This window comes from Oryzias melastigma, linkage group LG11 (assembly GCF_002922805.2).
Source record: "Oryzias melastigma strain HK-1 linkage group LG11, ASM292280v2, whole genome shotgun sequence".
NCBI classification, from domain to species: domain Eukaryota; kingdom Metazoa; phylum Chordata; class Actinopteri; order Beloniformes; family Adrianichthyidae; genus Oryzias; species Oryzias melastigma.
Genome location: NC_050522.1, coordinates 25,737,281 through 25,752,021, shown reverse-complemented (window position 1 = coordinate 25,752,021; position 14,741 = coordinate 25,737,281). Strand labels below are relative to the sequence as shown.

General features: G+C 40.3%; 1 protein-coding gene across 1 annotated transcript in view; it reads left to right on the top strand.

The window, feature by feature from the left end:
• LOC112162635 (RNA-binding motif, single-stranded-interacting protein 3) overlaps nucleotides 1-14,741 on the top strand; it is a 430,787-nt gene that overhangs the window by 77,624 nt on the left and 338,422 nt on the right. The window contains exon 3 of the mRNA XM_024298468.2: nucleotides 5,541-5,714. Within this exon, the coding sequence (XP_024154236.1) occupies nucleotides 5,541-5,714 (174 nt within the window). The remainder of the gene's footprint in view (nucleotides 1-5,540; nucleotides 5,715-14,741) is intronic.

Genomic DNA, 14,741 nt, shown 5'->3' with positions numbered 1-14,741 from the left:
AAAGCAAGACTAGCAAGTGCAACCCGATCTCCTCATGAAGCAGAGAAATATGAGCAGCCCGTCGCTCTGTGACAAGCTGCTGAGAGTCTGTGACATACAGCTCAGTGCAGGGACCGATCCTGCATGATGCTGCACCCCTCCCCACCATGTTAAAAAAAACCGCCTTAAAAACATCTCCAACAATGATTCTTGTTTCGTACAACTTGAGTGGAAGAAACGCGTTTAAAACGTGGCGCTCCCTGAGGACGGAGTCTCGGAGAAAATATCTCTGCATGGACGCATTAGCGAAACGCTTCCTCTCTGGCCGACTGATCCGCATTTATAAGGCCACTGGAGGTGGGCGCATGACTCCAGGCAGCACTTAAACTCTATGAGCTGCTGAATGCTCGTGTTAAAGTGGCTTCTGTGGCCGGGCAGCTAAATGTACCATACTCAACCCCCCCACCCCCCTCATTTTCCCCTCTGGGTTTTACAATGGCAGAATATCACAGTGAACGTCTCTATTGCTCTTCATAGCAGTGGGACGCTGCTTCCAGTGAGGAAGTACCGCTGCTGCCTGAACACGATTTTTAAAGGAATAAACTGTTTTAGTCCGGGAAATTTAAATATATATGTATATTTTACAATGTGACAAATAGGAATAGAATTTAGATGGTTATAAATAGTGATGTATTAATAATAGGGATGTTTTACACCACGTGTCAAAGTCCGGGGGCCGAATAATTCTATCCGGCCCTCCAGATCATTTTATTTTATTATTAATAACCTGATGTTATCTGTTGCTTATTTCTAACTTGTATAATTTTGACAAAGTATATTTTTATGGAGAGTAAAATATTGAAAGTTATTTAAGGTTTAAGTTGATTTATTCTGGAATAATATTCCTGCCTTTTTATTATTCATAATTATGTTAAAAAGTTACAAGAGCTTAGCTAATATTTCAGCTAAATGCTAACTGTTTTGACTAATTTAGGATTTTTCCATTTTTAGGCTGGTTTGGAGTTTAGCTAATATTTCAGCTAAATGCTAACTGTTACGGCTAATTTAGGATTTTTCTGTTTTTGAGGCTGTTTTGGAGTTTAGCAAGTACTTCCGCCTCACGTTTGCTGTTTTGGCTAATTCAGGCTCTTTTTAGTTTTTTTTTTTTGTCCCTTTTGGACTTTAGCCAATATTTCAGCTAAATGCTAGCTGTTTTGGTTAATTTAGCCTTTTTTTTGTTTTTTAGGGTATTATAAAGTTTAGCTATTTTTCAGCTACATGCTAGCTGTTTTGACCAACCTAAGTTTTTTGTTTGTTTGTTTGTTTGTTTTTTAAGGCTCTTTTGGCATTTAGCTAATTATTTAGCTGGCTATCAACTTCAGGGATTTCAGCCATCAGCTTCAGCATGTTTAGCTATCAATTTCAGCTATCTGCATTAGTGTCTTCAGTGGCCAAATTTAGCTTCCAGCATTCACACTAGCATTATCACAGGTAATGCTATATATCTAGTTCATAATTATGTTAGAAAGTTACAGTTTTAAAATTTTAAAAATGTAGCTTTAGAGTGTTCAATAAATGTTTATCCTGTTCGGCCCGGGACTGAAGGTGTGTTTTGGATTTTGTCCCCTTTTGCGATTGACTTTGACACCCCTGTTTTACATGAACCCTGAATCGGTCAGAATGCTTGGATTGTGCCGATCGTGGACTTTCATTTTTGTTTTTTGTTTTTTGTCAGGCGCTGAAGAACATGATCTTCATCACAGCTGTTCTCCTCAGGACAGCTGTGAGTTTGTGTTGCATCACTGCTCCCCTCTCTGGAACCTGTGTGGGACGGTCTTTGACCTCAGTGAAGGTCACCCAGAGGAACCTTTAGTGCACACTGGAGATCTGCAGCTGCGCTCCATCTTTTTATAAACGATTTTTAAAAACGTGGCTATTTTCATTACATCTCTTGTGAGGGATACGTTTCACATCATAAAAGGAGGACAAAATAAATACACAATACATTAGGATTTCTGCAAAATATGAGCTGTTGAGTGATTGAATGAAGTCAAAGTACAATTTCTAGGAACAAACAGTCCAAATGTTTCTGTAAATCCTGTTAACAGACACGGTCAGATATTATAACATTACTGTAAATGCATATTTCTAAAGATTTTGGCAGAAAATAACAGTAAAAACAACAATAAATTACTGTTTCTGATTTAAGCTGTGAAGTACTTGCTACCACAATTTTGGGTAAAATACAATATATGACCAAGTACTACAGGACATGTGACCAAGTACTAAAGGGTATGTGAAAGAGTACTACAGCATATAGCACAAGAATTTCCCCCTGTGGGATTAATAAAGTAATCCTGAATATGTATCAAAGTATAGGAGAATATATGTAAATGAGTACGACAGAATACTTTACCAAGTACTATAGAATAGAATACTACAGCACATGTGACAGACTACTACAAGACATGATCAAGTGCTAAAAGGTATGTGAAAGAATGCTGCAGTATATGGGACTGAGTACTGGAGGATATATCACTGAATACTACGGTATATGTCACTGATACAGGATATGTTACCAGGTACCATAGTATACGTAACTATGTACTACAAGATTTGTCGCAGATTCCGAAAGAATATGTGACTGAGTACCACAGAACATGTCACTGAGTACTAAAAGATATGTAGCCGGGTACCATAGTATATCTAAGTAAGAACCAGAGGACATGATATGACAAAGTACAACAGAACATGTTGCTTAAGATTGCAGGACATGCGACTGAATACTACAGGACATATGACGAAGTAAAATGGGATATATGACCAAGTACTACAGGATTTTGACAGAGTTCCACTGGATATTTTACCAAGTACTGCAGAACATGCTGCTTACTACAGGATATGTGACTGAGTACTATAGAATATGTGACAGAATACAATAGGATGTGTGACCAAGTACTACAAGGCATGTTGCTGAGGAATACAGGGTATGTGACGTAATACTACTGGATATTTGACAGAATCAAATGCGATATCTGACTGAGTACTACTGGACACGTGACAGTACTACAGGATATGTGACATAGGTCTACAAGATATTTTACCAAGTACTACAAAATATCTGGCTGTCTACATGATATGTGACTAAGTAGTACTACAGAACATGTGAATGAGGACTAAAGTACATGTGATGGAATACTATAGGGTATATGACAGAGTGAAATGGGATATGTGAACGAATACTACAAGACATGTGACAGAGTACTACAGGATATTTGACCAAGTACTGCAGAATATATTGCTGAAGACAACCAGACACATGACAGGGTATTATAGGAGATATGACAGAGTACTTCAAAACATGTGACCAAGTACTACAAAATATTTGACATAGTACTATAGGACATGTGACAAAGTTCTACAAGTCATTTAAATTGAGTACCACATGTTATACAACAAAGAGGTCAAAATATATGACATAGTACTACAAGTTATGTAACACAGTACTGTAGGATATGTGACCAAGTACTGCAAAACATATTGCTAGAGACTTGCGGACACGTGGCTGAGTACTACAGGAGATGTAAAAGAGTACTACAAAATATATGACCAAGTATAATACAATATTTGACATAGTACTACAGGATACGTAGCAGAGTTCTACGGGTTTTTTTTACAAAGTAGTACAGAACATGTGGCTGACTACAGGATATATGTGACAGAGTACCACAAAGTACTACAAAATGTTTGACATAGTAGTATAGGACGAGTGACAAAATTCTTCAGGATATCTAATTGAACACCATACAATATGCAACCAAAAAGTAATAAAGTACTACAAAATATTTGACTTAGTACTAAAGATATGTAACAGAGTTCTACAGGATATTTTACCAAGTACTACAGAAAATATGGCTGACTCCAGGATACGTGACAGAGTACCACAAGATATGTGACTGAGTACTACAGACCATATTGCTAAAGACTAGCCAACACTTGACTGAGTACTACAGGAGATGTGAAAGAGTACTACAAGATATGTGACCATGTACTATTAAATGTTTGACTTAGGACTATATGATATGAACAGAGTTCTACAGGATTTTTTACCAAGTACTAAAAAATATATGTCTGACTTCAGGGTATGTCACCGAGTACCCCGGGATATGTGACTGAGTACTATAGAATATGTGACAGAGTACTACAGGATGTGTGACCAAGTACTATAGAACATATTGCTGATGACTAGCTGACATGTGACAGAGTACTATAAAACATGTGACCAAGTATTACAAAGTATTAATATTTGACATAGTACTACAAGATATGTGACAGAGTACTATAGGATGTGTGATCAAGTACTACTGAACATATTGCTGATGATTAGCGGACATCTGACCAAGTACCACAAAATATGTGATTAAGTACTTCAAAATATTTGACATAGTACTATGGGATATGTGCCAGAGTTCTATGGGATATTTTACCAAGTACTACAGAACGTGTGGCTGACGACAGGGTATATGACAGAGTACCACAGTATATAGTGGACATGTTGCTGAGTACTACAGTAGATGTGACACTGTACTACAAAATATGAAACCAATTACTACAAAATATTTTATATAGTACTACAGGACATGCAACAAAGTTTTACAGGATATTTGAATATGCAATATGCAACGAAGAACTACAGTAAAGTATTTGACTGGGTACTACAGATGTGTGACAGTGTACTACAAAATATATGACCTACTACCACAAAATACATAGTACTACAGGGTAATTGACAGTACAACAGGATGTGCAAATAAATGATGACTTTACTAATGCTGAAATTATAGTACTTGTTTCTTTAGCGTGACCTCAAATAACTAACCAGTTTTCATAGTACTAGTCGATACATCATTTTGACATACATCTAAAAAAGTATTAGCTTAGTCCCAGATTTCTCCTTAGGACTCGTGTAACCTGAGATGTTCCAGATGCCGAGGAACCGAAGGTATAATCAAAACAGAAGCTGCCGTGTGGAACCAGAGGTCGAGACCCAAACGTGAAACTTCCACGGACGGTCACGTGTGGATCCGGTATTTTCTCCGCGCTCCAGCGGCCGTGACCGCCGTGTGTGCGGTGCACGGCGGCCTGTCAGCAGCTCCAGCGCCGCGCTTCCTGGACCCTGTTGATACCCTATACATAATGGCAGGCTGGGAAGCCCACTGCCAGCTGTAATCCGAGCATCTTATCAACCCGATCGGAGCGTTTTCAGCAGGAACACATCTCGAGCGTGACAGGCGGGGGTTTCACAACATCTGGTGCTCTCACAGAGAAAAGGAGGGGGTTAGCGTGAAAGGAAAGTGTGAGAGCAATCTCGTCAGTCTGGCGTGGAGATTCAGATCAACAGAACAGCTTTTTTTTTCTTTACAGGTCAGTGAGCGGGCAGTTAGCTGTCGCTGCTCGCCCAGTGCAGAGTTGGGCATGTTCGCGGTTATGAAACATCCTGATGCCAAAATTCATCACTGCTCTACACTTCTACATGTGTGTTGTCTTTTTTTGTCCTCCAGCCCAGTGCGGCAGTGAGAGGTTACCACAGCGGTAAGGCGGCAGGCCCGAGCTTCGGCGCAGGTCGGAGCGGCCACGCTGTCACTCGGACGGGTCTGCAGCACTGTATGTCCCAGTACCCACAACACCCTGTGTGTACACAAACAGGCTACAACTACTGCACAGGACACACAACTGTGAGTAGAACTTCTACCACTTATTTTCACTTTCCTCTCTACCTGCTGGCATTTTTTCTTTTTGTATTGCGCTAACACTGTCTCAGGACTCAAAGGTGTATGTAGCCACGCCCACCTACCTGCGTGTTATCTGGCTTCAGGATGTGAAGTTTCACACAGGAAGTGAAGAAAAGATTATCACTGTATTTCTGTCACAGTTTCTGAGCTGGAAACAAACTGACCCATTGTGTGCACGGCTGAGTGGGACTGTGAAGCTCTTTACTGGGGATGGAACAAAACTATAGTAAAATACCATTTACTGATATTACAGAAAACTCGTGAAAGAATTTCTCTAAACTTTAACATAAACAGACGAGATTAAAGTTCCAAATCAACATCATTACACCTCCTTCTAATTTGAATAATAAAGCCACAAGTAGCATTATATGTATATGTACCTGAATATTACAGGAAATTTAACTGAGTACTACAGGATATGTGACTGAGAATCACAAGATAAGTGACAGAGTACAACAAGATATTTAACAGAGTACTTCAGTGATATTTGACATAGTACTACTGGATATGTGACTGAGAACCACAAGATATGTGACTGAGTACTACAGGATATTTGACGCAGTACTACAGGAATATTTAACAGAGTAATACAGGCTATGTGTCTGAGTACTACAGGATATGTGTCTGAGTACTGCAGGATATGTGACTGAGTACTACAGGATATGTGACAGAGTAATACATGATATGTGTCTGAGTACTACGGGATATGTGTCTGAGTACTGCAGGATATGTGTCTGAGTACTACAGGATATGTGTCTGAGTACTGCAGGATGTGTGTCTGAGTACTGCAGGATATGTGTCTGAGTACTACAGGATATGTGTCTGAGTACTACAGGATATGCGACAGAGGTTTAGAAGGAACATGTTAATCAGAAGTATCCGAGCAAGAACAGTTATTCTGACGAACCGAATAACTGAGTAATAGCTGTTATTTTTAAATAGGAGTCTGTGGGATTTTTTTCTTTCTGGGACCAGCGGGTACTTCCTGTTTGCAACGCAAGGGGGGAGGGGATGAGCAGTCCAGTTCTCTCTATGTACCGTCTATGCTTTTGACCCGCCCTCACTGGCCGAGCTGCTGCTACACGCCCCTCCCCCTCACCCTTCTGCCCCTGCCACCATAACCGAGCTGTAATTCATTAAAAGAAATACTTTTTTCAAAATGGCGTCTTTTTGTTGGTTTTCTCTCCACAGCAACCATTTTACTTTTTGGTTGTCTGGGGGTAACGAACAGGTCGCGTCATTTTTAGAAGAATCGGTAAAAGTACATTTTTGATTTCCTTGGCAACTGAGGTTTTTTTGGTAACCACGCCCACATTCCTAATATGTTTTATATTCTATCTAATATTGTTGTTGTCAGGTTGAGCCAACGATTCACATATTACATTATCACAATATTCTAGTAAAAAATAGTGCGAGTAACAGGGGAAAGCCACTTTTAAGAGTTTGGTACGCTAACAACATTGAAAATCTACAAACTTTACAAGTAGCTAGCCAAGCTAGCTCCACACCAAGCCTCTACCACAAATGAGTCAAAGTCACGGCCCGGGGGCCGGATCCGGCCCTCCGAGTAATCCTATCCGGCCCTCCAGATCATTTTATTTTATTGTTGTTAATGACCCGATGTTATCTTGAGCTCATTTCTAACTTGTATAATTTTGAAAAAATATATTTTTATGGAGAGTAAAATATTGAAAGTTATTTAAGGTTTAAGTTGATTTATTCTGGAATAATATTCCTGCCTTTTTATTATTCAGTATTATGTTAAAAAGTTACAGTTTTAAAGTTTTAAAAATAGTCATTCTTCAGCTTTTTGGACTATTTTGGCATTTACTAAGAGTTGAGCTCATATTTCAGCTAAATGCTAGCTGCTTTGGCTAATTCAGGCTATTTTGAAGTTTTACTATTTTTTTCAGCTACATTTTAGCTGTTTTGGCTAACTTAAGTTTTTTTTATAGTTTTTTAGGCTAATTTGCCATTTTGCTAATATTTTAGTTTGCTCTTAGCTTCAGCATATTCAGCTATCAGCTTCAGCGTTTTCAGCTACCAAATTCAGCTTCCAGCATTCCCACTAGCATTATTGTAGGTAATGCTATATATCTAGTACATAATTATGTTAAAAATTTACAGTTTCAAAGTTTTAAAAATGTTGTTTTAGAGTTTTCACTAAATGTTTATCCGGTTCGACCTCAGGTGTGTTTTGGTTTTTGCCCCTCTGTGATTGAGTTTGTCACCCCTGCTCTTCGACCTGTAGATACATACGCTAGCATTGAGTAGCAATGTGAACTCCGTACGCTAAAGGCGTATTCCAGTACCCACAATGCCTGAAACTTTTGTTTTGTTGATTTCCTGCCAGCATAGAAACTTTTGTCTCATCAATTCTTATTAGAGCTGAAGAGTTTATTCAATGATCTCTTGAACTTCTCTATAGTATTTCTTGTGTGTCTCATATTCATCGACACATTTCAAGTTTACTAGAATGATTTGGAGAGCATTAATCTGTCGTCGTGCTGTAAAAATGAGATTAAGATCGTAAACTTGAGGAACATTGTTCAAATTCCTACAATCACCATCTCAGTGTTATTGTGTTTGTGGGACGCTGGTGAGCCACAGCTTTTGCAGAGTCACATATACCAATGATGTTGGCTAAAGGTAACACAAGTGACAAAAGTTTTTAATTTTTTCACTATTCTTCTCCCAACATCCGAGGTTTTGCTCAGTAAAGAATGATTTCAACAGCCTCAGACTGTCTCACTCTACAAACTCCTTCTTTTAAATTCCTCCTCTCTTTATTGCATTGTTTTTATTGCCTCCCTAACCGTTATTGAAATTTCAGCCGTAATGCATGCAAAGAATGCCTGACAGAAAGAGAAGAAAAACAGAAGTGATAGCTCAGCGTGCGTCTGTCCTCTCGGCTGGGAGAGGTAAGTAAATACATGGAGGAGAAAAACAAATAAAGATCCAGCAGAGATCAAGAAGCTCTGATCCTGGTGGGTTTGTAATTACAATGGAAGCGGATACAATTCCACTTTTAATATGGTGGGATGATGATCCCTCTAGGGGGAGGATGCGAGCGCTGGAGAAAATCAGGAAATCTGACTTGTGAGACTCCGAGAAATCAGTTCTGGTATTTGCAGTTTACAATACTGACTCCAACCAAATACTTTAATACTCTGACTTCGCTTTGTCACATTCGTTTTTATGGAAGTCTAATTCCTAACTGAATTATTTTCATAGACGGTCTAGAATGAATTTGGGTTTTACGGAAAAGACATGAAAATGACTTTTATTGTGCGGCTGATTTCTAGTTCATATTTGATTTTATTCACATCTGAATCTGACCAAGCAGCAGTTTTGGTAAGAAAGAAATATTTACTGAGTAGATTGGTCCAGTTTCCTGTTTTCTTCTGTTCAAGACGAGCAACTTTAGGTGAAACTTCACATCCAAGCCTCTAATTCTGTGCAGGAATTTGTTTAAATGATCAATTGTTCAACAGTTTAACCACTATTATGTCATTTGAACACAACATGGGAGGAAACAGCTCATTCTCACTCCAAGTCGTTTGGTTACGACCCTCCGAGTCACCTTTTGGGTGTCCCCGACTCGTCGTATCTTGACGTGCTGACTGTTCTTAAAATCAAGGGTCCACAAGCCTCAGACCCGGTACTGGATACGGTATCCGACGCGGACTGGTTCTCCGGATGTGGATTGGTCCTCTGAAAGTGTCCAGTAAAGATACCCTAACCCGATACTGGTTCCCGTCCGGTACCAGATCTGGTTCGCGCATTGTACCGCATCTGGTAACACATACGGTGCCGGGTTAGGGTACCAGTACTAGACGTGTCCCGAGGACAAGTCTGTGTCCGGTACCACATCCATGGCCAGGCTAGGGTACCGGTACTGGTTCATGTCAAGAACCACATCTGGTTCGAGCCCGGTACAGCATCTGGTACTGGTTTGGGTCCAGTACTGCGTCTGGTAAAGCGTCCGGTGCCAGGTTAGGGTACTGATACTGGTACTGGTACTGGACACGTCCCGAGGACCAGTCTATGTCGGCTAGGCTAATAGTACTGGTTAACGTCCGGTACCACATCTGGTTCATGTCCGGTACCCCGGTACATCATCTGGAACCGGTTTGGGTCCGGTACTGTGTCTGCTGCTGGGTTAGAGTACTAGCGCGGGACGTAGACTGGTCCTTGGGACTCGTCCAGTACCGGACTAGGGTACCGGTACTCCTGTTTTGGAGTTAGGCTAATATTTACACGCTAGCTTTTTTGTTTGCTAATTTAAGCTTTTTCATTTTTCATTTTTTTTTTGTTAATTTTGGTGTTTCGCTAATATTTCAGCTACATGCTAGCTGTTTAGGCTAATTTAGGCTTTTTTGTTTCAGTTTCTGAGGTCTTTCTGGAGTTAGGCTAATACTTTCACGCTAGCTGTTTTTGGCTAATATAGCCAGTTTTAATTTTCAGTTTTTTAGGATATTTTGAAGTTTAGCTTTTTCTTCAGCTACATGCTAACTGTTCTGTCTAACCAAGGTATTTTTTTAAGGCTAATTTGGCATTTAACTAATATTTTAGCTGGCTTTTAGCTTCAGCATTTTTTTATAACAATTTCAGAATCTTCAGCTGCAAAATTCATTCACAGTAGCATTATCAACAGTAATGCTACAGATTTAGTTCACAAGAATGTTAAAAAGTTACATTTTTAGAGTGTTCAATAAATGTTTAGCCTGTTAGGGCCAAGACAAATTGTGTGTTTTAGATTTTGGCTTCTTGTGCGATTGACTTTCACACCCCTGATGTCGTTAATAGTGTTACTGCCTTCAAACATCTGTATTCCTGCTTTGTGAATTTCCACCTTTCACAGGTTATCTTCAGAACGCAGCCTCCACAACCAATAAGAGAACACTGAACTACAGAAGATGTCAAAAAATCTACACAAAGAAACAGGAACTAATTTCATTTTTGAACAAATAAGTGAAATAAAAGGCAACCGAGCGTCCTCACCTCATCAGACTGTTGTAACTCTTGTTGCTAACTGTAAACCAAACGGCTCAAGAGGTTAGATTCCCGCCATAGTCGCTGGTTGCTTCAGTGTAATAAAAGCTGACAAGCTCCTGATTGCACTGGGTGTTATTGGATTCCTGCTTAAGCCACATGTGCTGCAAAGACTCCCGTAGCCTTGACTAAACACCACCCTAAAAGATTTTCTGGTCGGCTGAGAATTGATCACAAGCACACGTGGAGCAGAAAAGGAAACATTTGTTGGAATAATTGGTACAACCGGGTTTGTTCGTTTCCCCAGCAGTCTGAGAACACGTGGATCTAAGATCACGATGAGACATCGAGCATGTTGATTCCCATACATTTGATTTAAATAGTATTCTATTACTTTTCTCCAACGCGTCCTCAGTTTGACCCCAGACGTTTCTGATGATTTTCTGCGTCTAAAGTATCAACATGTGCAGTTATGCGTCGTCATCCAAAAATCAGCTGTGGTTTGTGTCATTGTTTTTCTTGTTCCTTTTGTTTGTCCGTTGTGGTTGAGTGTTTGTTGTGGTTTGGTAGCCATAATTTGTCGGGGTCGTGGGTTTGTATGTTTTGGGTTCTGCTTACGTCTTCTACTTTGATTAGTTTGGATTTTTCGGTCTGGGTTTTGTAAAATCTCTGTGGGTTTGTTGAGTTGTTCGTTGATTGCCGTGCTCCTTGTTTCAAAATAAAAGCATTTTCTTTGCATTTCTTGGGGATTCACAATTGGATTTTCTTGCATAGGAATTAAAACATCTGAATTTCTTTCATCTTTGTACAGAAAATAATTCTGATTTTCTTTTTTTTTGTCTTGTCGGTTTTTGTGTTTTCAACATAAATCTAATTTATGTTGAGATTTATTTGACTGATAAAAGAGAACTTATGATAATCAGGGAGTGTAGATTTTCACAAGAGTTTCACTTTCATAGACTAATTTAATAATTATAGCGACTATTTCACCAAAACTTTACTTTACTTTACCCAAACCAACAATATTTAGAAATGTATATTGACATATTTTCTGCAGAGCAGCAAAAGTTAATCGGAAATTCACGTCTGAGATGTGGGCGGGACTGTGAGCTTGCACTGATATCCCATTATCCCTTTGTTTATGTTTTCCCACTAGCTTACAGCCCTCACAGCTAAGATAAGATTAGCGGTGAAACAATATCAGATCTATCCAGCCACATAGTTTAGATCCAGATTCCAGCCCAGACGAGGAAAACAATGACGTTCATGGATCTATTTGTCTCCAAATGATGCATCCGAAAGGGGCGGAGCATCGAGCTTGTGGCCCTGCCCAGTGTATTTTCTACCTAACAAATATAATATTTTTTAAAATTTATTTTCATCTGCTCCTGATTCAGGATTTGAACAGATAGATTCTTAGTTTTAAGATGAATTTGTCTCATTAATGACCTCCATGATGATAACAATTCTAAAACCTCGATTGTCATTGGAGTGGGTCTGTCACTGTAGAGGCAGAACCTCTCCAGGTTCTTTTGGGTTGGCGCTGATGTATTTGGAGGTCCTACGGGGAGGGTTCTGACACTGGAGGGCCGGCCCGCATTGCGTCTGAGCTGCTGCAGAGTTCATCCCTCTTCATAACGTACAGACTCACACCTACACAAGCGCTGCAGGGACTGAAGTGGCTCCAAACTGCAGCGGGGATGTTTGTAACAACTATTAAAACACATTTCCATAGGATGCTTTGTGCAGCTTCTTCATCCTCCAGAATAAATCCATTTTTAAAATCGGATGGAAAGCAACATGTTTTCAGGCAGTGAAATGTTTTTCTCTCCATGACCAGAAAGATTTAATCAAAACCACAAATGTATTCTAAAAAACAAAATAACAGATTTGATTAATAAAAAATGAAATTATGAAACATTATTTTTAGAAAGAAGTTCTGGTCACTTAGACTGAATGTTCTTTATTATTAATCCACTTGTGGATTTTGTCTCCTTGAAAACAACTTTACCTTCATCATCTGGACAAAAACAGTAACAGGTGAACTTTTCCTCTGAATCCTATAACGCAGCGTTTAGCATTTATCATCCGCTGGTTGGTCCTCATAAACCGGTTGCAGCAGAGCCAGAGGCAGGTTACCATGACGATGCATCACACTGTGTATCAAATAATGATTTACAATTAAACAAAAAAAACAGTAAAGAACTAAAATACATTTTACATTTTTTTTCTTTATATGTTACCATGATGTGAGCAGGATAATGAAGTGTTTTAGTAATTAATAGAATTAGCAGAGGCAAAGTTTTATTTCATCAACCAGGAGTAGAAATTCTGTTTTTATTTGAGCTTCATGTAACCAATCAGATCTCAGGTTTCATACTTTCCACTTGTTTTCAAACAATGAAAATGTTTCAAGTTTTCCTCAATTTAGTGATGATCTTTCCGTACATTTGGCCTCATTCCAGTAAGTAAACAAGACATTTGTTGCCCCTCCCTCACTGGACCAGACCCATGTAGGTATTTAGAGCGCAGTGACGTACCGTCAGGGCCAGCAAAGCCTTCATTGAAGGCCTAAAGTTAAGAAGCATCTAAATCACAGAGAAATGTTTATATCTAAATATATATTTGTCTAAAATAAATCTTAGATCTTTCCTCCTGTTCTCTCAGCTTCTCTCACACCCCTACGCCCCAGCTGTCAGACTGTTTATCCACATGACAGTTCCTAACCAATCAGACTTCTTGCAGGGCGGGGTCTGGCGCCGTCTGGAAGGTGGGTCTCCGGGGCTTCTGGGAACAGCAACGACTCTGGGACCTTCTTGTGGATCCCCCGAGTCACCGCCTTCACCATGGGCCCCCTGTCTCGGTGGGGGTCCCCCGGCGGCCTGCCTTGGTTAGCAACTAGTAGCTGACTTAGAACGAGTGCGGACCAGATGAATCCGACTGTTTCATTAAAACAAAGTAAGAAAGAGCGGGAAGATTTTGGAAAAGGCGGCTTCAGCAAATGGGATTTCAGTTCAAACCCAGCTAGCAAGACCAAGTAGGCAGAAATGTGGGCCCGCCTGTGTTTGCCCACATTAGCATTAGCGAATGCAATGGGTTGGCTCACTACACTAGCCAGCTGCCCGATGGACAGTGGAGCTGGCTATCTCGCTAAAACGAAGCTGGCTAGCTTGCTACAGCCAATCTTGGTAGCTTGCTACAGCCAATCTTGCTACAGTGGAACTCGCTAGCTACTTACAATGGAGCTGGCTAGCTCTGTACAGCTGATCCGGCTAGCTCGCTACAAGTGGAGCTTGATATAGTGGTGCTGGCTATCTTGCTAAAGCAAAGCTTGCTAGCTCGATACAGCGGAGCTTGCTAGCCGAGGTCACTACAGAGGAACTTACTAGGTGCTAAAGGTGAGCTCGCTACAGCAGAGCTCGATATAGCGGAGCTGGATAGCTTGCTAAAGCAGAACTAGCTAGCTTGCTACAGCCAATCTTGGTAGCTCGCTACAGCTGATCTTGCTACAGTGGAACTCGCTAGCTACATACAATGGAGCTGGCTAGCTCTATACAGCTGATCCGGCTAGCTCGCTACAAGTGGAGCTTGATATAGTGGTGCTGGCTATCTCGCTAAAGCAAAGCTTGCTAGCTCGATAAAGCGGAGCTTGCTAGCATAGGTCACTACAGACGAACTTGCAAGGTGCTAAAGGTGAGCTCGCTACAGTGGAGCTGAATAGCTTGCTAAAGCAGAACTAGCTAGCTTGCTAAAGTAGAAGTAGCTAACTTGCTAAAGCTAAGCTGGCTACATCCGAGCTTGCTTGCTAAAGCGGAGCTGGCTAGCTCGATACAGTGGAGCTGGATAGCTTGCTTCAGAGAATCTTGCTAGCTCGCTACATCTAAGCTTGCTAGCTTTATACAATGGAGCTGGCTAGCTCGCTACAGTTGATCTAGCTAGCTTTTCCCAGCTGAGCTCACTACAGCAGAGCTCGCT